Consider the following 22,905-nt stretch of genomic DNA (forward strand, 5'->3'; position numbering starts at 1 on the left):
GTTTTGTTGATCTTTAGGATCATTTTGTTGTCTCCTTTTCATATTCAGGATCGAGTGTTTGGCCATAGAAAACCATTGAGAGTTTCTTCAACAACTTACAACTCTCTCCACCGATGCACCGGAACCAGTCATAGCCCAAAATTCATCCAAAGAAGTTTCAATCCATAAACTATACACGTTGTGGTTTTTGGTTCTCTTAATAACATTTTGTAGTAGAAGACTCAAGTTGCTGCAATTAATGGCAGAAACCACCGACAATGCTAGAAAAGAACTCATAATTGGCAAGGAACAACTACAATACAAAGAGAGTTCGTACTTTTCCATTCAAGGAGATGGGGACTCGATTTACTCGCCGACAGTTGATGGCTGACGGCGACGATTGACGACGACGGTTGACAACGAGAAGAGAAGATGGAAGAAGCAGCGGTTAAAAACCACCCATAGATGGGCGTGGTGACTACAACAGAAAAGCAACCCACTAATTGGACCAGACAGCTCTAGAGGCACCCCAAATGAGCATAACTTGACTTGTTTGTCTGTATTGGTTGTGTCTTTATTTTTCAACTTCAGGATGTAATTCTCATTAGCCCTTTGGCCTTTAAATGAAGTTTGATTCCAAAAAAAAATGATTAAGACGAGAATATAAGAATGTCGGGAAGGGACAAGAGAGAGAGAGTGACGGGGCGATGAGAATAGAATGTGGCCGTTAAAGCATTTTTGTTATTTAGACCCTTGCACTATTTGTACAGATGCATTCTCCTAATACCGACCCTAGATGTCAACAGTTGGTAGCCCAAGTGGTCCAAGGTGTTGACATAAACTCCAGAAACCCCTGGAGGTCTGCAGAATTTGTCCAAAGTTGTAAGATTTTCTAGAAATTTGTAGTCTGAACTCTACTATACAATCTCTCTTATAAGAAAAATGTGAATCAGTGTTTGTTTGTTAGATCTAAATTCTAATTTGAAGTTTGAATTGACCAAAAAAAAGAGCAATTGACAACCATTCCACCACACAACATACTGAGTTCCCAAAAGAGAGAGTAATTGACAACCATTCCACCAGAGTTGTCCTTCTGGAACCCGAGGATCCTGAAGGAGACGTCTATTATCATGAGGGCATGTTTGGTGCACCAGAACTAAATGTGATCGCTAAGAATCACATTCTAAAATCGTGTTTGGGTACAACACCCCAACGGTATAAGATTCTCCCCAAAAGATGGAATCCTAAACCCTGAGCTATTCATTTTCTCTTGAAATCATAGATTAAGTGAACTAGGGACAAAAACTATTTCTGACCAAACCAAATAACAAAATGAGGTACTAGGATCACCATGAATAACACTAAAGATTGTCGTTCCTGGTAATTGCATTTCTCCCCCACGACAAACAGTCGCATAGATTTGTAGGTGCCAGGAAAGCAGGGACAACCAAATTCCTCTCTCTACCCAAGAAACAGGCTAGCTACACAAATATTGCCTTTTCAACAGCACACTTTCAGCATTGCAGCCAAAATCCCCACAATTCACAGAATCATCTTTCCATACCCATCTTCTAATAAACCCAACCATTAGGCAGGATCACAGTAAGCAAGTTAGTTAAAGCCTAAAAGCAGAGTTAACTAATTCACAGCCAATATATCAAACCTATTGTTGTCGAGGAAATCGAAATAGAGAAAGTGAAACAAGAAACAACCGATAAGGTTCATTTGTGTTATAAATTAAACTAAACAATCATTAGATAAAATCATAAGTTGCAGAAACTGTTCTACTTGGTAAAAACTATTGCATAATCTTACATGAATTGGCTGACTTAAAATTTCACATACCTTAAATTCACCTCACAAAATTTAATTGCCTTCAGCACAACTAACATTTTTATCCGCAACCAGAAAAAACAGATGACTGATCATTGTCCGAGACCATGAGTATGCAACTTCTTTCTTTGAAGCTCGAGCTAGAAGAGAAAAAAAAAATACATGAGAAAATACGACGTCCAAAATCAATTTACAAGAAAAAGGAGTATATATATATATATATATTTGTTATGCATTACCACTTTCTTCACCCGTTCATTGGCAGCAGCGGTGCCTCCACTGACGTTTTCAGGGAGATATGGACTGCTCACACGAACTTCATTCATCACAACAATCGCAGTTTTATCCCAACGAACTGGAAGCCTGGGATTAAATGGGAACAGCAAGAATTAGAAGACTTTCGTTTAACCAACGTAGAGTTTATCAGTGATACCATCTATTGACAACGCAAAGAGATTAACCGAACAGCAGCGAGATGAAGGAGAATAGTCTAACGGGGTGTAGATTCCAAGAATACCCTTTTACAGGGTAACCATAAAATAGAGAAGTCCAAAGTTAAAAGACATCGTGATAACAGAAACCCCTCTCCTTGTGGCTAAGTCGATGAGACTCGCGTATTCTCTGGATGTTTAAGTACCCCAGTCGTCGTACTACACTCATCTTCGATTTGTATAACTAGAAGACGTTTTTGTAGTTCACCACTTCCCCTCAACTCTAAATTTATAGCCAACAAACTACTATCTCGGCCAGTCTGCTCCATTAAATATCAAAAACCCCAAATTATTATTTTCCACTTTTCTTTCAGCACTTCTAATCTGATATTTCCCTTTGCACTAACCATGAGCATCTACCTGACTAGACCATCATCAGTAAGCTTTTAAAAGTTTTCTTCAACATAATCCCCAAACTCGGGTTAAGAGGCTTCTTGAGCATGGTACTTAGCTAATAAGTAGATGGATCACAACCTCTCATTGGTTATGCAAGGTCACTATCATGATTTCCCTCATTCGAATATACTCATGGACGATTTGCATCTCCTAATTATTCATTTTGTTAAAGTTTTTATTGTATGCTTTTCCTTTCACAGTTCTCTGATAACCCGCCCACCCATCTTAATCTTTTCCTTTTCATTCCGCTTGTTCCATAAACACAATGTAAGAGGTTTTTACAAGCAAGCAGCCATCATTTCTCCATGGTTATCATGGGTACCTAAACCACCATTTTAAGCAAACCCTAAGTCTAAGACTATGCCCCTTGCCGTTTTGCCCTAATTATCACTCAAATCAAACTATCTAATATGATCAAACTATCTAAAAAGCAGTTTTGCCCTAATTTCCAATCTCCGGATTTCTATATTTTTCTCCTTTTTCAAGTTCACAGTGCAAAATTTTGAACAACAAAAGAGCAAATCAGTAATAGAGTGTGAAATTAGGGCATCCTACTACTTACGTTTTAGACAAGGCATCGAAGATGGTCTGAGCTTCATTGCTAACCCCAACTCCAATCCGTTCCGCCTCTACCTCTGCTTGTCTGCAATTCACAAATCAAAACTTCACAACAAATTCAACTAAAAATCGAAAATGGATCATTTAGAGTTTGACCCAAATCTGATAAATTACCTAATAGCGGATTCTTCTCTAGCTTGAAGACTATGAAGATCAAGGTAACAGTTGTTGATATCAAGTGGGTCTTCTGCTTGCCCTAGTAGGTTAAATTCCTTAATATGGTTGGCTTTCAAGAGACGAATATTTCTACGAGGACCTGTTTTTGAACCTTCTTGTAATCAATCAAAACTTCGTTAAGGAATTGACAAATATTGATCAATTAAACAAATAAAAACCCTAATTAAGATCTTTGAAGAAAAATACTAATTAAAAGAGAGAGAGAGAGATTCAAAAGGATATGAAGAACGAGGATGTTGGAAGGGCGATCGAAGGTGATAATTTGACCTTCGAATTCATCGCCTAATGTGGTTTTGATGGATAGAAAGCAACCTACTCCGAATTCTTCGCCGCTGTTCGAGTCCATGGCCATGTCTCCTCTCTCTCTCTCACTGTTGCTTCTTTGCTTCCATTAATGACTGTTTTTTCTAAATAAGTGACCTGATATAGTTGATATGCTGTATCACGTACTACCGGAATATAGATACTTCGCCTGTGAAGATTAAAGGAACACGAATCTCGAAGAATCAACTTATTTTAGGGGAGATTGTATTTTAGGGGAGATCGTCGGATGTTTACTGTCTATAACACGAAGGAGTCACCAAGGCGGAACTAGAAGAGTTCAACAAAAAAAAAATGCGGAACTAGAAAAACTAAGCAGACTCAAGAAATAAATCTTTTATAGTTTGTTTTATTTGTACTTTCTGATGTTTCTGATTTATTGAACCGCGAATCATGGCCAAGCAACATAAAACTTTCTGTTCGGAGTCTTGTTTTTCTTCTTCTCTAGCATTACGGGACTGTAAAATGTCTCTATCTTTTGTTTAAAGTGTCATTGTAACAAGAACGCACCTCTCGTATTTTTTTCCTAATCTTAAGAGTTCATTAAATCGGCTTGCCTAGAGTCAAGGAATGTGACAACGAGAAAAAATAAGATGAAGTGAACGAAATATAGGAGAAAATGAAAAAAAATAGTATTCAAAACGAGCTAAAATAGGAGAAAAAAAGTTTAATGAGATTTTCAAACTACATTGAAATGCGCCTAAAACTTGTTTTTATCTTTAAAATTTTATTTTATCTCGATTCTTCTTACTTTCTCTCTTAACATATAGATTTTAAAATCTTTTCTCGCATCTGATTGCACCAAATGTTTCACTCTCGTGTTTTATATCTCGAGTATCTTTCATTTTCTTCCTTCATGCTTCTACTTCTTCAACTTCCCTTTTCTTGATTTTCTTCCTTCTTCCCCTTTCCCTCTAAATATGGGTGGAAAAAACAACCACACAAAAAGACTCTAAGTGGGGATTATTCGTTCGGAACTTTTACCAAATCTTCAAAGATCTACGAAAAAAAATGGGTGCCTGTAGAACTCTAGCTAATGTAGGCATATTGTAAACCAAGCCCGTGGACTTCCTTAGAAGTCATAAGGTGTTCGTTTAGGGGAAGTAGATGGGCCTCCCTTTCTTGCTAATGTCGCCTCCCCACCCCCCACCCCCCACCCCCCACCCCCCTTGGACTTTGATCAATTCGTCTGGAACACCTCATTTTATTGACACCTTATTGTTGTAGGTTTCATTCACCTACTTCTTATGTTCTTTGCCCCTAAATAAAAAATTTAGAAATTTGAGGGGAAACATTTGGGGAGATTTCAGTCAGATTTTCGAACATGATTTGTGCTTATTAAAAATTTTATATTTTTGTTTGAATAACTGCAGCTTATCTTAAGCAAAGTCTCACTTCTTCTAAAAAAATAGAAACCACAATTTCGTGGCTTTTGTAAAAGCTAGGTTACGAGAAAAAATAAAATATTTGTCTCTTTTGTTACCATCAATAAACATTCACCACTATCACAACCACTTTACCACTTCTATCACTACCACTTCTGCCACCATCACCACCTCCGTCGCAACTCCACCACATTCTGCTCAACTCCACCAACACCACTTCAACACTTCCGCTGCAACTCTACCACCACCAAAATCCATTTGTTAACACGTTTTTTTTTTTACTGTTGACAACACATATAATTATGTTGTTACCAAGACCGTCTTATTTTTCTGTAATTTATTTTTTACTCTTCTATGTTGACAACATATATAAATATGTTGCTATGAACTGTTGACAACATAAATAATTTTGTTGTTATAAACTGTTGACAACATATACAATAATGTCATGATTTGTTATAAAATGTTGACTACATATATAATTGTCGGGACATGTTATAAAATGTTTACGATGTATATAAGGGTTAATTCCGTTTTGGCCCCCGATTTGTGACCAACTCACTGTTTTGGCCCCAATAAGTGTCTGACAGTTCGTTTTGGCCTCAATTTCCTGTTTGGCCCCCACATTTTTTATAAGCTTCTCCATTATACCCTTATGGCAATTCTGTTATTTAAATGTGTTTTTTTCTCTTTGTCCACCTCACCAAGAAATTCCACGTCATATTTGTCCACATAAGATCACCGGAAAATGTCGTCGGACGACATCTTTTTCCGGAGACCTCCATTTTTTTTTTACCTTCTTCTTCTCCAATCATCTCCTCCACCTTCATTCTCTCTCTTTTTCTTCCATGTCTCTCACTCTCTCCAATCATCTATTTCTTTCTCCAATCATATGAAAAAAATAGGAGGAGAGAGAGAGACATGAAAGAGAAAGAGAGAGAATGGAGGTGGAGGAGATGATTGGAGAAGAAGAAGATAAAAAAAATGGAGGTCGCCGAAAAAAGATGTCGTCCGGCGACATTTTCCGACGACATATTTCGGCGATCTTATGTGGACAAATGTGACGTGGAATTGCTTGGTGAGGTTGACAAAGAGAAAAAACAAATTTAAATTACGAAATTGCCATAAGGGTAGAATGGAGAAGCTTATAAAAAAATGTGGAGGCTAATCAGGAAATTGGGGCCAAAACGAACTGTCGGACACTTATTGGGGCAAAAAAGGTGAGGTTGTCACAAATCGGAATTAACCCTATATATAATTATGTTATTAACAACATATATAATGCATTAACCAAAATATTATTTTTTTGGGAAAGGGTTTGTCAAATACAAAGGATGATATGCATACCATTTTAATTTCTGCGAAAGACAAATTAAAAAGGCCGCGGCTTTGGGGAATAAAGAAAATTCTCCGGGGAATAAATTCTCGAGGGAATCCAGATTTTTTGAAAATTCTCCGGGGAATAAATTTTTGTGGGGAATACAGAATACATTTTTTTGAAAGTTCTCCTCCATCTCATCACCTCTCTCTGCCACTTCATCTTCTCGACACCTCATCATCTTCTCCGGCAAAAGTTGTCGGCCGGCCAATTTTCCGGCCGGCAACCTTCAAACATAAAAAAAATAATAATAATAATAATAATTTTCTCTCTCCTCTCTCTCTCTCTAAATTTTATTTTTATTTTTTCCCTTTTTTTTTCTCTCTCTCTAGAACAGATCTAGAGAGAGAGAGAGAAGGTCTGAGAAAAGAAACTAGGGTTACGTTCATGGACGTAACTTCATTACTGATCTTCGTTTCAAGTCAAAACCCTAAAAAAACTAAGGTTACGTTCTCATTTGATGGATGCTCGTCGATCATCAAGAATGGTAGTTGATCCTAAAGTTCGTCAAGTAGGGTTTTTCACTCCTGCGGCTCCTCCCGATAGATCACAATTCGTGCACCTTGAATCGTCTTCTCCACTAGTAACGAACGTATCACCTTCAGGGAAATCTCTCTCTCTCTCCTGTCATGATTCCTCCTCCTTGTCATGCTTCTGATAATTTAACTTCAGCTATGGCGATTCAATCAACTCGTCCTGTTCCTGTTCCGATTCCTTCATCACCACTTCGAAGACCTTCAATTGGGGAACACATATTATCTGGTAGTTATAATCCTTCTGAATCGGTTTTTAGTTCATCTCCAACTCAAGCGCCTTCGAGTAGAATGGTTGACGGTGAATTCTCAGACGAGTTTTCATCGCCTGGTGGGATTCGTAAAGGAAAAGCTTCTTCTTCTTCATCTTCATTACCCAGTGGTGGATTTGATATGACGGGAGCGAGTTCAAGTAAATTTCTTCCATCAACTAATTCTCACGAACATACCTTCTCTCTCTCTAGATCTGTTCTAGAGAGAGAGAAAAAAAAATTTAGAGAGATAGAGAGAGGAGAGAGAATTTTTTTTTTTTTTTTTTTTATGTTTGAAGGTCGCCGGCCGGCAACTTTCGCCGGAGAAGATGATGAGGTGTCGAGAAGATGAAGTGGCATAGAGAGGTGATGAGATGGAGGAGCCTTTTTTATAGCATCTTCTAAAATTAGAAGCCCCTTAGCAATAATAAAAAACATAAAAAGTCAATCTTATTTGATTAGTTTTAAGAAAAGTCTTTATTCCCCGGAAAATTTTCTTTATTCCCCAAAGCCGCGGCCATTAAAAAATGCATTAGTCTAAATGTTTATGTGAAAGCATAAAAAAATGCAAAACAATGTATTTCTTCAAAAGACAAATCGAAAAATGATTTAGCTAAAATGTTAGTGTCAGTCAATGTGTTTGTCATATGAAAAAGAAGACATGCAAAAAATTTTTGCAAAAAATTTTTGTTAACCAATGTTTTAGCAAAAACGAATTTGATTAGAGAAATTTACAAATTGTGGAAAACAAACTGGGTTTTGTTTAGAAAATTTTAAAAATATTTTTCACGTTGATTTGGACGCAAAATTTCACTTTGGAGGTAAAGTTATACTTTCATAAATAATTTTTTTACAATATTATTTAAGTTTGGACCCTAATTTTGTATTATCCCCTATATTCTAGGTTTTATAATTATCCTCCCTCAAAATAATAACTCTGGTTGTAGTTCACTATATGTGGAGTAAGAAATTTAAAATACTCCAATAGAAAGTTGACCATTTCAACAAAAAAAAAAAATAATAGAAAGTTGACCGAAAAAATAAATATTTATTTATGATCAGAATCGTATGACTCATTACTCATAACTACTTCAGCAAAAAAAAAAAAAAAAAACTAATATAACAGACACTCACAAGAAAACGAGCTTGTATATAAAAGTTCATAAGGCAAGTAAACAACTGAAATTTATTTATGTGGATAATTAACCATGTGAGCCGAATTTAAGATGCCACTAGAACCATTAAAAACCTTTGCCTATGGGACCGCAGCCGACGCCGTTACTCTCTCTCTCTCTCTCTCTCTCTCCCTCAGGTGATTTAAAGTTCTCATTTCCCAAAATTTATCACTTTCACATGGAAAAAAGCAGATCAACACACCAATTACGCCGTTTTGTGCTGGAAAAAGAAAATCAAATGACACTACACCCAAAATCACTATTAGCTCTTTCAAAGTTCTTGTGAAAAGTGTAATTTTACTTACAAGGACTAGTTAGTGTTTGTTAACCCCCCAAGATTTGTCTGATTCGACCTTTGCATCTTGTCCGCCTAGCTTCAATTTTAGTTTCCTTCGTATGTGTTTTCTCAAAAACAGATACGATAGGTTTTACCCTTAACAAAGGAAAAAAAAAAGATACGATAGGTTTATCTTTTTCTTATATTGGTTAGACCTAACCACCAATAGCTAGATGTGGTTGGTGGAGAGAGAAGAAACAAAAGTGGACGAGCTACAGAGCGATGGAAAGAGAGAATAGTGTGATAGTCCCACATCGCTCACGAGATTTTCTGAACTTTCGGCTATAGGCGTAAACTCAAGCTTAGTAAGTCACGATGTCTTTTGAGTAGGTTCGTGGAGTTTCGACGAGAACAAAACTTCGTATCTGTAAGTTTGGACCTAAGGTGGCAAAAACGAAGACAATATCGACAACTGTTAAGACTTGAAGCGTCATAATTAGTGAGAGAAAGTAGAAAGGATGAAGTTGAAGGCTGAAAATGAAGAAGATTAAGAAGAAGAAAACAACGAATACAAGAAAAATAAAGGTAAAATTGGAAAAGAAAAATAAAAGTAACCCTTTCTTAAATTAATTCTTAAAAGAGAGAGCTGAAATTAAACCTGCTTGAATGTTTAAGGACTAACCAAGATAGTTGATCATATCTTAGGGGCCAAACAAGAATTAGCCAATTTAGTACCAGCCTTTCACTGCTCATCCAAAACATAAAGCTCTCACTTAATTCTTTAAACCCCTTGATAATGAACTCAAAACTGAACTCTTAATTCAACTTAACATTTCTCTCCTGATCTTCTTTCTCTCCTCATTTCCTCTCTCTCTAACTTATTGATGATGATGAAGTCATCTACTTTTCTTATGCCACAGAACCTTCACTTCTACAACAAAAAAGGAGAAATTGGTAGCAGTAGTAGTAGAAGAGTATACAATATAGGGAGAATAATATTATTTGTGTTGTGGGTATTAGGTTTAACCTCAATCTTCACACTCTTCATCTTCCATTCCCCAAAATCTTTTGAGTTTAACCCTCAGACCACTTTGAAGGTCAATACTATGATCAAGTATTTCACAAATGAAACTTCTCTCTCACTCCAACCCAAAATAGGTACATTTAATTTAGTGAATCCTTAAACCAATTATTTTGTTAATTAACCTTGATTAGTTTGTTTTGTTATTAATTTCTACTCTTTGTTTGGGTTGATGTAGGAAATATCAATGAAAATAAGTGTAATTTGTTTAAGGGCCGATGGATACGAGACCTTAGAGGGCCATTATATAATAGTTCGACTTGTGAACTAATGCCAGATTGGAAAAATTGTCATAAATATGGAAAGAAAAATCTAGAGTATTTGAACTGGAGATGGAAACCAGATGAATGTGATCTTCTAAGATTTGATCCTAAAGCATTCTTGTCAATTGTTCGAGGTAAAAACTTGGCGTTTATAGGTGATTCAGTTGCTCGTAATCAAATGGAATCACTTCTTTGTCTCTTATCTCAAGTAAAGTATATACTTCTATTTTATCATCTTATGTTCTTTTATCATTTGGTTAAAATGAACATGGACATTTGTCTATTTTATCCTTGAGATTTCTATACTTTTCATTTTGATAAAATAGAGTATGATAACTGTATTACTTTTGGAAAATCATTTTAAATGTTATTTGGGTAAAAGTTGTCTTCAATTATAAATGTTCATAGACGGCTAGAGTTTAACAACCCGTTACCGTATTCATATCAATCATAGGCCGACTAGGCCCAACCTAGCTTGTTAGTTTTTACCAAAAGCTACAATATTTTTAATTCAAAGACGGGCAAAAAAAAAATTTGCAATGCTTAAATAAATAATATAGCCTTGTACAAGCTCGAAAATTGTTTTTTTCGCTCTAAAAACCAATGGGTGTGGAAATTTGTTGAAGTTGTACTAGACATGAACCTGCATCTAATATCTCCGTGAAATGAGGGGCCTATAAAATTCATGCGCGAAGATCTTCCTTCCCGGATGCTTCCATCAAGGAAGTTTGCGGAGGTTGAGGGCCAACGCTAAGTCCAAGTTCCACAATCTTACAGGTTTGTCGGGTCCGTTACAGGCCAAAGGCACCTGAACCCCAAAATGAGCTTCAGAGCTAGCAAGACCAGCCTACCCAAAGATCTTAGTACCCGTGGGTGGTCGGCCCAGCCGAGCCCGTTCCCATCTCTCCTTCAGAGACCAATGCTGATAACTCTCACTCATAAGAGGAATAAATTTGATACAGTATTGAAATCAAAATCACATTTTTGATCCTTTAACTACTTATTACCTAATGAAAGTTATGAAACTCTATATTTTGCAGGAAGAAATTCCAAAAGAGATTTACAAATACACAGATGATCAATTCAAAACATTCTACTTCCCTTCACACAATTTCACTCTCATGGTATTCTGGATTAGATTCATGGTTACTGCAGAAGAAAGGGTAGAAAACAATACAAACACGGGTACCGGCGTTTTCAACATCCATATCGATAAGGTCGATGATAAATGGACCAAAAAGCTAGCTGATTTAGATTATGCCATCATCTCTGATGCTCATTGGTTTTTCAGACAAAACTATTTCTATGAAAATGACAAAGTTATAGGATGTGTATATTGTGATAAAGAACCCAATATACCTAATCTTGGTATGTCATTTGCTCTTCGGAAAGCTTTTCGAGCTGCCTTGGAGTTTATTAATGGTTGCAAAGAATGTGAAGGGTTGGTTACTTTTCTTAGAACATATTCACCTCCACATTTTGAATACGGGACATGGAATAATGGTGGTAAGTGTAATAGAACAAGTCCTTTTAGAGAAGATGAGATTAAACTTGAAGGAATTGATTGGGAATTAAGAAACATTCAAGTAGAAGAGATAGAGAGGATTAAGTTGAAGAAAGAAGGAGAAAGAGATAAAAGATTTGAGGTTTTGGATGTGACAAAGGCTATGATGATGAGACCAGATGGACATCCTGGTTCTAATTGGCCAAATGAATTTAGGAATGGTTATAATGATTGTCTTCATTGGTGTTTACCTGGACCTGTTGATTTAATGAATGAATTGTTGTTAGCTATGTTGGAGAAGATTCATGGTGGTCCATAGCTATGTAGAATAGATATTAGGGTTTGTTCCGAAATTATATTGTAAATTATTCAAGAACAACTTCGATATATATCTATCTATTATATAAAACGCAAAGTTTTGTGCTGATTGGGACAAATCAAAAGACAAATCTAGTCGTTAATTCCGAATTTTTTCTAATCTTACCCTTTGGATCCATTACCTACCTATCTATTATATAAAACGCAAAGTTTTGTGCTGACTGGGACAAATCAAAAGACAAATCTAGTCGTTAATTCCGAATTTTTTCTAATCTTACCCTTTGGATCCATTACCTACCTAATAAAATTATATAAAACACAAAGTTTTGTGCTGACTGGGACAAATCAAAAGACAAATCTAGTCGTTAATTCCGAATTTTTTTCTAATCTTACCCTTTGGATCCATTACCTACTTAAGAAAATGAAATTTTGTTAACCCACTCACCAAATCTACCTAGAAAATGAAATTTTGATCGTCGAAGTCTCCATCATTAAATCTCAACCATTGAATTTTCCCCTCAAACTATAACCTCCATCATACAATTAATAATAATTTAATTTTATCATCTATATAACCGTTCACATTCTATTATCTCCATTAACGAGTGGAGCACTGTGACCTTCAAGGTCTGTTCGCAGACCTAGATCTGGTCTGGTTCACCAGATCTAGAGAGAGAGAGAGAGTTCAAAAAAAATAAATTATTTTTATCTTTTTTTTAGAGAGACAGAGGAGAGTTAAAAAAAAAATTATGTTTGAAGGTCGTTGCCCTAAATATTGGTCGGCCGGCGACCTTCGTCGGTGAAGATGATGAGGTGGCGAGAAGATGAGCTGGCAGAGAGAGGCGATGAGTTGGATGAGAGAGAGGTGATTACTAGTTAACGGTGTTATAACGGAATCTGAAAAAGGGGGTCATATAGATATTTTTGGTAAAGTAGAGGGCTAGTGTAACATCCCATGTTTTTCGGTCAAATACGTAGAAAATTAAGGGTAGACGAGGAACTATATAGTTTCTTTATGATTGGTTGTGGGAGCAATAGAAAAGAAAAAGGTTAAAGTGGGGGTTATATTGGTAATTAATGGAGGTTGAATTATTAAGTTATATTTTTGGTTGGACTTGTTGTAAAGTATATATAAATTATGGACTAAGAATTAATTTAAAAGAAAAATAAAGAAATAAAAAAATGGTGTTGTGGTGGCTTTGCATCCAAACGTGGAGAATGGGGATTAATTTGGTTTCTTTTATTATTTTGAGTGGACCCCAGTGAACATGCAAGACTTAAAAACCCATTTCCCTTTGTTTTCAAACACACATTCCATACAACAGAACCGTGAGAAGCTAGTGAGAAGAAAAATTGGGTTTTTTGACGTGAAGTGGTGGAGAGTTTCTTTCGTCGATTTCTCAGCGTCCCGTGGTCGGAATTCAATGAAACTTGTTCCAGGTAAATCTATTCGATTCGTACTACATATTTAGCGGTTCCGAATTTTCAATTTCGTCTGAATTTGGTGGTTTTATGATAACTATTTCGTATACTGTATAGTTGTACTAATTTCGTTTGGGATCGAAATTTGGAACTATTTAGACGATTATTATTCGATTTCTTCTAATGGTTTATGTTCAAGATCATGTTTAGAATGTTATGGACTATTTTGGGGTGACCTTATATAGACGGGGTGCTGCCGAATTATTTTACGGCTCGAATTTCATATTTGGACTAGTTTTGAGAATGAACTGAAATAGAGATGGTTACCTGAATTTTGTCATATTTCATAGGAATGGACAGTTTCAGCTATAGATGTATATGGTGTCGTTCATTATATGATTTTTCAGCTTATGGAGACTCTAAAATGAGAAATAAAATTTATAGGAAGTTGGTTGATTAGTTCGTAGGCATTTCCGATATTCAGGAGACATAGGTACGAAGTTAGAGATCGATTCGATAGGCACTTGAAGTCTTCCGAAGATAGCGAATTTGCTTTTGAGTTTTCATTGTTTTGTTTTATTTATCGTTTTTGTCGTGCAAGGTTCTTCGTTTAGAACCTAATGCTTCTATTCGATTTTTGGTTATTCTTCCTTATCCCAGAGTTTGCGAATGAGGAGGAATTGAGTCGTCTGGTAGGTGGGAGTCTTTGGTGATGCAAGGACTGAGGTAGGGGTTCTGAATCCTTTATCCAGCATGGTTTTATAGATAATGAATATGCTAGATTATACAGTTATATATGCGCCATTATAACTAGAGTTTAGGTAGCATGAAACTCGATTTATGTGATGAACTGAAATATGCTTGAAATGTTTTGATGCGATATGAGAAATGTTTTCGAACTGATTTTACGATGATTGTGAACTACTGGGATTTTCTTGTATGTACCCGACTGCGGATTATGTCAACCTACGGGCACGTAGCCATTGAGGGTAGGATGACATGTGGACACGGTTGTGATCCGTGTGAGACCGGTGAGGTGGACGACACTAGTCATGAGACCTGTGGGAGTAGAGTGCTTCACTTGCTGGCCATTGGTGCTCGTGCCTCCAGTTCGAGGCTCAGGGACGTACTCCTTACCGCTCGTCTGGGAGATGACATTGATTGGGAATCCCTCTGCTTTGTGTGTGATATGGCTATTGGTTGTTCCACTTCCGTGTTTGATAAGATAATGAATATGAAAATTGGTTTTGAGATACGAATGTAAATGGAACTGATTTTGAAAGATTGCATTAGATGCATGACAGGGTACCGAAGAGAATGAGGTTCAGGTCCTTCCATGGGTATTGGGGGACGGCTCTCTTATTCGAACTCGGTGATCAAAAACTTATTTAGATACTTAAGGTATATATGTATCATGAGGTAAACTCTTCAATGATTGCGGAGTCCCTTAGTGGGAGAGGGACTTACCGGCTAGGGGTAAGTCTCTTTCTCGAGGAGACGTAGTGCATTAGCTAGTGCCATAAATGGGCTGGTACTATCTAACGTACTCTAGGTTCTCCTGAGGTACTCTCCTCTTATTGGGAGCGCACCATGGGTGGGCAGCTAATCACTGCTATTGCTTGCTAGATTAAGGAAAATGGTTTTGTATATAGTATATATGATAACTGGTTTGATAACTCGATTTGTCATGATGTTTACAACTTATTAAATGAACTTTTGAAAACGTGATGGGTTTTGGATTGGTCTTCTACCAGAATAACTCGTGTCGGTGAGTATTCTGACCCCCTACCAGTTGTTAGTGTGCAGGTTTTTGGTTGTAGCCTCGAGGCGGAGTGTGTATTCCAGCCGGTGATCTTGTCTGACGAGGCTAGCAGGGTTATGTCGTTTTATATGATTTTTTCGTTATTTTCAAGTTATGTGTTTATCGCAGAAACCAAACTCTAATATGTATATACGTAACACTTAGAGTTGTTTATAGATTGTATCGGTGTTTTATGAGGCGTTTGTATTTTTTTGTGGTTCGGGTTTCGACCCGAAATTGAGTTGAGTTTGTTTAGCTTCCGCTTAATAGTTTAATCTTGTTTATGCGAATGTATGGTTTGCATGACAGGTTTTACAGGTGCGACCGGTTCGATTTACAGAGGAGACTCTGCCGGATTTTTGTTTCGTCTGTGAATTGCCGGGGCGTGGTCGTGTCTATTTTGGGACACGGGGCGTCACAGCTAGGCAGGAAGTTGATCACAAAATTGGGGATATTACGGAAATAACCCTTTACGTTTTCAGTTCGTGCTTTTATACTCTTTCCAATGATCATCTCTTATAAACCCTAAAGTCATGTTTGGCAGGCGGGAACCGTGTGAGAACGGAATGTGATTTCTGTTAATCACATTCCCGACTACTGTTTGGTTCGCGGGAATGCAGGTGGAATCCTATTCCTGGCGGAATGGGATTCCCCCCAAATGGCATAATAACAAATCCGGAGAGGGGGGTGGGTTTGTGATTCCATTCCCGGGAATGATTTGATTTAATATTTCTGGACAAAATAATCCTTGATAAAATATTAGGGTTTCAACCACCACCATAACAACACACACACTCTTTCTCTCCCACCCTCTCTCTTGCTCGAACGTAACTCCCCCTCCCTCTCTCTCTCCAATCTCTAGTTTTTTTTTCTTTTCTCTCGCTCTTTGTTCATTAAAAATCGATTTCATAACGTTAAATTTAGAATTAAGAAGGGTAGTAATGACATTTACTTGAAAATAGGGGGTCATATTTGAATTTACGAAAAAATAGGGACCATAAAGGAAGCTGGTCACAAAGTAGGGGGCCATATAGGAATGAACTCTTTTAAATACAACTTAAATTAGTGTAATATGTTACTATTTCATATCTATAATTTTGAATAGATAATACTAATTAAAATATATATAACAAAGTTGCCATATAATTTATGTAGTTGGAGTAAAAGGATATAATAGGACTTTCGTAAAAAAAATTACATTCTTATTCCTATACAAACCAAACAACAAGTTAGGAATCTTCAGGAATGAAATTCCTATTCCTGATTGAACCAAACATTAAATCAAAATAATCTGACTCTTGGGAATCGCATTGTGGCAATATGATTCCCGAGAATGACATTCCATTTCCGCACGCCAAACATGACCTAAATGGCTAGATCGATGGAGAGAAAGAGAGCCGATGTAGAGAGGACTGAATAGGAATTAACTCGAAGTTATAGGATTGATTTGGTAAATATAATTTGGCACGGTTTCCTTCCTTGGCACGAATGGTTTTGGCGCCGATTGTGTACTTAATCCGTTGTTCAAAACGGCAAAACCTAAAACACAATCATCATCACTAATTTATTTTCTCTCTCTAAAACTTTTAATCACAGATTAGATTAGATTAGATTAGAGAGAGAGAGAGAGATAAACAATGTTTTACTCGCACACTTTTCTTGCTCGGAAAAGCCCTCTTGGAACTGTTTGGATTGCTGCTCATCTTCAACATAAGCTCCGGAAATCTCAAGTTGCTGTCACTGATATCCCTAAAACTGTTGGTTTGTTCTTCCTCCTTATCAATTTGTTTCCATTTTATTTTTAGATTATGTTAAGTAATCGTATTAGTAGTAATCTCTTTTCATTTTGGTTTTTTTTTTTTTTTTTTTTTTTTTTTTTTTTTTTTTTAATTTAGTTTTTGGAATTTGTTTAAAGGTGGGTTCTTTGTTCAATTTTAATTGGTTATGAGTTTTTGCAAGTTTGAAGTTTCTAAGCCTATAATTGAAAATTTCTCATTTTCTCTATTACAAGTAGTTAATCCAACCAATGACCTAGAATTTCCTTAGTAAAATAAAATTTGAGTCTAATAGGAAAAAAAAAAATCATACCCAATAGCCAAGACTTATTTCAATTTCTTGTTGAAACCAAGTACACTAGCCAACTAAACTACAATGACCTTTTGATAAGTATTTCAAGTTTTTACAAAAATATGATGTAGTTTTCAAGAGTTAACACTACAATTTGGGGCAATCCTATAATGTAGGAGGTGGCCATGTTCGGTTCAGTAAGTCGGGATAATTTGTGGCCATCGGTCTGCGGCACGGATATATTTATCCAACTATTTATATCTGACAACACATACCACCACGAACTATTGACTTATTTAGTATATCTCCTGAAAGAAGGCAAAAATAAGGATACTTGTTTCTTATCGTAGAGACCCGATTCTTTATTCTTACACACATCTTTTATATTGTCCGATTGACCTTCTTTGCGCTACACAAAAGACATTAAATGGGAAATGGTATTTGTGGTGCACGAATGTGCATACAAAATCTCACATTATTCTCATTGAAGTTACTACTAGTGTCCAAGTGCCCGACATGAGCTAATGGTTTGTAGTATTAGGACGCCTATAATTCTTAAGTGTAGTATCATGTTGCATGAATGTCAATAGAATAGAAAATTGTTTATTCTATATATACCATTTGTTTTTGTAGTTTCTAACTATTTTTGTCGTTGTCAAAAACTACTTACCATATTGTCCAATTATAAGTTGAGATGGTACTTGACGGTTTCTTTATACGACAATTTTACTTCCACAGAATTGCTTGAAGGTTTTGAAATTACTAACTATTTTGATAGGATTGGTTCTCTCCAAAATCTAATCCTAAAATTACCTCGTTTCTCTTCTAAAATTCTCTTCTGCATTTTAGACAGCATTATGTTCCCAGAAGTACCTATCGCACTGCGGTTGTCAGGGCACCTTCTGCTGGGTGTTATTCGAATATATTCGAAGAAGGTTGACTATCTTTACCAAGACTATAATGAGATTTCAACCAAAATTGCTACCTTTGCCTCATCAAAAGAAGTAAATCTACCAGAGGAGGCACGATGCGCACAATCTCAGGATATAACTTTGCCACTGACATTTGATTTGGGCTCCATGGAGTTAGATGATGATTTTCTTTTGGGAGGGTAAGACCTTTTTGCTCTTGACACATTGGGACCAAGTATACATTATAATGTTATGTTCATGTAACAGGATTATGGATAACAATCTCAGGACTCCAGAGGAAATTACAATCACAGGTTTGGTTCATCGGTTGTTTTTAGATTCAACACTAGTTTCTTTCTTCATGAGTTACAAATAATTCAAGACTATATATATATATATGGACTTATTAGTTGATGCAACCTTCGTCATGTGTACAGATCAGGTCCCAGTCGAAGGAGATCCTTATGTTGCTTTCTTCCTTAAAGAGGTTTGACTATGTTCTGAATTTTTCTTCTAATTTTGTCTGATGCTTCAATGCCTTGGGACTGATGCCAACTTGTCATATTTCGTAAAAATTCTCCTTTATACAGGATATTGATATTGAAAGATTTCCTCCTGAAGACATTCCCGAATTCGGGCCTACACCAATGGAAATGGAGTAAGTCTCATTTCCGCAGTAAAGAGCTTTTGTCATTTATATGCTTTGAGGATTTCAACTAAAAAGTATATTATTATCTCGCAGTACCTCTTCGGTACAAGTAGAGAATGTTGTGGGCGTTTCAGAAGCTGGGCAGAGTAGTCGATCAGCAGAAACTACTCAGAGACTTTCTGATGATAATGTCCTCCCAGAACCCGAAATCATGCGTGAAGTTGGGAAGAATAATGAATCAGAAGAAGCTACTCAAAGGCTTTCTGAAGATAATGTCCTTCCAGAACCTGAAGTTATGCGCGATGTAGCCCACGATTTCAATTCAGACAACATTTTAGGAATTACTGATCAATACAATGTCTGTGACCAACAATCACCCCTTGAACACAACATAAACAGGGAGAACATTTCCCCGATGGTGCAGGATATGCCGATTTCTGGAGGACAATCTGCAGAATTTCAGTTGCTTTCAAATCCAGCAACAGTTGCAGCAGAAATGTCTCTCCCTCATTCTCGTTCAAATGTTTCATTGGGTAAGTTTATCCTTTTCTTTTTGATTTCCTTTCTCGTTCTTTATTCTTCTTTGTCTGTGAATGTCAAGTTACAACCTCTATCCCCATGCTTCAGGCTTCTTGATCCAACAAAGAATTTGTGCTAGTTATTAATCTATCTTACGTTTTTTGTGATTATCTTTCTGCTTTTGTTAAGGGGGTGTTTCAACAGAGATGGCTGTTCAGCCAACTCCACAGGTTGAGAATAGAAGACCTAAATTAAGGAAGAGAAAACAATATTTTGACAACCCCATTGTGTTGTCTAATGAGTAAGTCAGTTTGATTATGGATCATCACTATCGTGAGTTTTTTGTGGGTATCTATACTATTATAATTAGTTGTTACTCACTGATGTGGCTACGTGTTCATTTACAGTGTCGTCTATGAAGGCCTGGAAGATACTAACAATCTAGTGCTCAAGCGAAATAAGCTTCATCCCTCGGCTTTAGATTGTTGGAAGTTCAACAACAGGTCGAAGAAGGATAATGTTTTCAATGAACAAACAATATCAGGTACATTTGATTCTTCAATGGAGCATGAATCGTGTATTTTACATCATTCCGCCGCAGCAAGTTACGTAATACTACTCACATTTTCTGTTGCAGGGCTGTCTCCAACACTCCAAGCTATGTTTGATAAAGAGTTCATTTCTTCAAAATTTCATAAAACTTCTGTGGATGAACCTGTGAATGAAAGAACTCCTACACGTATGCCTGACCCTGATATGGAAATTGAGATTCCCAGAGACGAGGAACACCATGCCGACTACTATCCTAGACATGTCTTTGTGCCTTCTCCATCTGGAAGAGAAGAGACTCCTACCTTTCCAACAGGACCTGAGCCTCAGAGTGAACTGGTCGAAACTGAAGTCATACCTACATTTGAAGAGACACCCCTTACCCAGCAGGTTGACCTTGAAACGGAAGCACAAACGTTCCAGTCGGAGGAGCAAAATGGTTTACAGGAAACAGGCTTTTCAGATATTCCTGAATCAAGATATTCGGAAGCAGAAGTTAGTATTTTTCTTTCTAAGTGGCATCACATTAGTTTTCGCGCTTCCTCTACAGCTGATTTATTTCATAACCCATTTTGCCTTGTCACTTCACCTAGTCATCTAATGTTTCCAAATTTCTCTTATGGTCTAATATGATGTTGTTATCATTAATGCAGGATCTTGGTTTCTTGGAAGCAGATACTACGCCAGCAGGTAAGCTAAACAAATTGGATTATACTATCTGCATAGAACATTTCTTCTTGGTTGAATCAGATTTATGATAAAACATGATTTCTCTCAAGAACTTACATCTGTTCCTATAGCAGGTAATGGTGAAAATGAAGAAATTGGTTCCCTTTCTGTGAGGACAAGGTAAATACATTTACTTCAGAACTTCTTGTTCAAGTATTTTTGCCGCTTATTAAGATTCACAACTTTTATCTCCCAGAGCTGTGGCTCAATACTTACAGAAGCAATCTCCTGCACCTGGAATGTTGGAGGATCAATTAGCCGATCTAAGTTTGAACAAGATCTTACAAGGAAAATCAAGGAAACAATGTGCTCGGATGTTCTTTGAAACACTGGTAATCACTCATCATATACTTCATTTCCTTATTATTCTTGTTATGTATTGGATTTCTTTTCTGTGTTTTTTGGTTGGGTGTGGTTTTGTTGCCTCCAGAATCTAAAAAGGTCCCTAAGTTCACCATGTCGTCGAATAACTCTCGGACGTATAAATGCAAATTGATGGTATCTACGATTCTAGTGGATATGTGAATACTTAATAGTTGATTTGGTTATAGGTTCTGAAGAGTCATGGGCTCGTAGAAGTTAAGCAAGATGAACCTTATGGTGATATCACTTTATCGGCGACTTCAACACTCGCAAAGACGACACTCTGAGATCATATTACTGCACCTTTGGCAAGCACGGTACATAAAGCCTTAAACTGTATCTTTATATGCAGTAGGTAGCTCCTAAGTTAATATCATTATTTTTTTGTTGTTGAAATAATATCATTATATTATCATCATAATAAAACGCAATGTTTTGTGCTGACTGGGACGAATCAAAAGACAAATCTCGCCGTTAATTTCGAATTTTCTTTAATCTTACCCTTTGGATCCATTACCTACCTAAGAAAATGAAATTTTGTTAACCCACTCCCCAAATCTACCTAAGAAAATGAAATTTTGATCGTCCAAGTTTCCATCGTTAAATCTCAACCGTTGAATTTTACCCTCAAATTATAACCTCCATCATAGAATTAATGGTAATTTAATTTTATCATCTATATAACAATTCACATTCTACTATCTCCATTAATTTTTTAAATATTAATTGTTTTTAAGTTAAGAAAGTGTAATCCTTGGATCTTAACCCTGGAATCTGCTTAAATCATAACCCTTGATCTCTGTCCCATAACCTCTCCAACTCAATCACTTCTCAAAAGTTAATATTTTTTCAGTTATGAAAGAAGAAGATTAATGGATTTTATCCTTTCTCCTCTCTATATAACTTTCCTCCTACAATCTTTCTTTCTTATACCTCCTCCTTCTTCCCCTTTCTCTTACTATATTTCTCACTTCGTTTTTTTGTTAAAAGACATTTCTCACTTGTTAATAGAAGAAATTTATGTCGACAACAAAATTGTTCAATATTACTTTTTTTTAGTGGATAGTTTTTCTTAGTTCAATTAGTGTTAGCTTTTCTTAATTTTGTTATTGTGTAATTAGTAATGTATGATTAACTTGATGTTGTTTATTCTCTTTAAGTTTAGTAAAATATTTGATTGTAAATACAAATATAATTGCTTGATGTTGTTTATTCACTTTAAGTTTAGCAAAATATTTGATTGTAAATACAAATCTAATTGTTTTTTTTTTGATGAAATACAAATCTAATTGTTGATACAAGATAAATCTCTCTCTCTCTCTCTCTCTCTCTGTTTATATATATATATATATATATATATTATATATATATATATATATATATATATATATAATATATATATATATATATATATATATATATATATATTTATATACATCTATCACTTTCTTTATCGGATTATGTTTTTTGTTTTTTTTTTGTTCCTCTTTCCGAAGTGAAGAATAATTTTTTTCAAGTTTTGATTTTCAATCGTTTTGTATCGTTTTTACTAGATTAAAAAGAGCATCTCTTTTGGAGAGTGAATAGTTATTTTTTTTATTGTACTATGATTTGAATATTATTTTTTACTTTCAATGTTTTTTGAGATGAATAAAAGTCAATTAGCCGGTAGTCTTACGATATTTTAACTAGATTTTTCGAATTTTGTAAACCGGTAGGAGCACATTTCTCTTTGTCGTTAATCTTTAATAAGATTTTCTTTGTATAAATTTTTTTCTTGATTTTTTTCTTTAAATTTGACCAACATCCTATCTTTCATTGATTCTTTTGATCAAATTGAATTACCTCTTATAAAAGTAAAATTGATCTTTGTTTCCTCTAAATGACTTGAAAACTTATAGGAACTTTTTAGGGT

The 22,905-nt window shown here is 35.9% G+C and overlaps 3 protein-coding genes and 1 long non-coding RNA gene across 5 annotated transcripts; 3 read left to right on the forward strand and 1 right to left on the reverse strand.

Annotated features, from left to right (window-relative positions):
• Positions 1–1,618: 1,618 nt before the first annotated feature.
• LOC147532578 (RNA-processing, Lsm domain-containing protein) lies at positions 1,619–4,059 on the reverse strand. Its single transcript, XM_086648525.1, has 5 exons — positions 3,717–4,059; positions 3,432–3,591; positions 3,262–3,342; positions 2,052–2,175; positions 1,619–1,952 (listed from the first exon to the last, which is right to left on the reverse strand). Exons 1-5 carry the CDS (start codon positions 3,844–3,846, stop codon positions 1,905–1,907), a joined length of 543 nt encoding a protein of 180 aa, XP_086504651.1. The 5' UTR covers positions 3,847–4,059; the 3' UTR covers positions 1,619–1,904.
• Positions 4,060–9,573: 5,514 nt separating this feature from the next.
• Positions 9,574–12,087, forward strand: LOC147532579 (xyloglucan O-acetyltransferase 3-like). Its single transcript, XM_086651036.1, has 3 exons — positions 9,574–9,972; positions 10,074–10,366; positions 11,199–12,087. The coding sequence occupies exons 1-3, from the start codon at positions 9,699–9,701 to the stop codon at positions 11,979–11,981; spliced, it is 1,350 nt and encodes a 449-aa protein (XP_086507162.1). The 5' UTR covers positions 9,574–9,698; the 3' UTR covers positions 11,982–12,087.
• A 959-nt stretch (positions 12,088–13,046) lies between these two features.
• On the forward strand, positions 13,047–15,458 carry LOC147532580 (uncharacterized). The gene is made up of 3 exons (XR_015228447.1): positions 13,047–13,420; positions 14,063–14,128; positions 15,195–15,458. It is a non-coding gene; the product is annotated as an uncharacterized LOC147532580 (long non-coding RNA).
• A 943-nt stretch (positions 15,459–16,401) lies between these two features.
• Positions 16,402–21,431, forward strand: LOC147532581 (sister chromatid cohesion 1 protein 3-like). 2 transcript variants are annotated; one of them, XM_086648807.1, is made up of 13 exons: positions 16,402–16,964; positions 18,120–18,381; positions 18,449–18,495; positions 18,619–18,668; positions 18,772–18,839; positions 18,924–19,363; positions 19,539–19,650; positions 19,757–19,893; positions 19,987–20,393; positions 20,552–20,588; positions 20,699–20,747; positions 20,824–20,959; positions 21,179–21,431. In XM_086648807.1, the coding sequence occupies exons 1-13, from the start codon at positions 16,841–16,843 to the stop codon at positions 21,275–21,277; spliced, it is 1,968 nt and encodes a 655-aa protein (XP_086504933.1). In that variant the 5' UTR covers positions 16,402–16,840; the 3' UTR covers positions 21,278–21,431. The 2 variants fall into 2 exon arrangements, with proteins under 2 accessions (XP_086504933.1, XP_086504934.1); XM_086648808.1 differs by having other exon boundaries at positions 20,702–20,747.
• Positions 21,432–22,905: the final 1,474 nt, after the last annotated feature.

The sequence above is a fragment of the Eschscholzia californica genome, unplaced genomic scaffold (genome assembly GCF_041429995.1).
Source record: "Eschscholzia californica isolate CP2 unplaced genomic scaffold, dmEscCali1.0.p SCAF_6, whole genome shotgun sequence".
NCBI classification, from domain to species: Eukaryota; Viridiplantae; Streptophyta; class Magnoliopsida; order Ranunculales; family Papaveraceae; genus Eschscholzia; species Eschscholzia californica.

What these genes read in the sequence shown, in the direction of transcription:
- LOC147532578 (XM_086648525.1), bottom strand. Translation starts at nt 3,846, where the DNA reads ATGGCCATGGACTCGAACAGCGGCGAAGAATTCGGAGTAGGTTGCTTT. An exon ending in TTCCAACATCCTCGTTCTTC is followed by an intron (nt 3,592 to 3,716) that starts ATATCCTTTTGA and finishes TTGATTGATTAC; the next exon opens with AAGAAGGTTCAAAAACAGGT. An exon ending in AGAGAAGAATCCGCTATTAG is followed by an intron (nt 3,343 to 3,431) that starts GTAATTTATCAG and finishes TGTGAATTGCAG; the next exon opens with ACAAGCAGAGGTAGAGGCGG.
- LOC147532581 (XM_086648807.1), top strand. Translation starts at nt 16,841, where the DNA reads ATGTTTTACTCGCACACTTTTCTTGCTCGGAAAAGCCCTCTTGGAACT. An exon ending in TCGTTCAAATGTTTCATTGG is followed by an intron (nt 19,364 to 19,538) that starts GTAAGTTTATCC and finishes GCTTTTGTTAAG; the next exon opens with GGGGTGTTTCAACAGAGATG. An exon ending in CAATGAACAAACAATATCAG is followed by an intron (nt 19,894 to 19,986) that starts GTACATTTGATT and finishes TTTCTGTTGCAG; the next exon opens with GGCTGTCTCCAACACTCCAA.
- LOC147532579 (XM_086651036.1), top strand. Translation starts at nt 9,699, where the DNA reads ATGATGATGAAGTCATCTACTTTTCTTATGCCACAGAACCTTCACTTC. An exon ending in CTCACTCCAACCCAAAATAG is followed by an intron (nt 9,973 to 10,073) that starts GTACATTTAATT and finishes GGGTTGATGTAG; the next exon opens with GAAATATCAATGAAAATAAG. An exon ending in TTCTTTGTCTCTTATCTCAA is followed by an intron (nt 10,367 to 11,198) that starts GTAAAGTATATA and finishes TATATTTTGCAG; the next exon opens with GAAGAAATTCCAAAAGAGAT.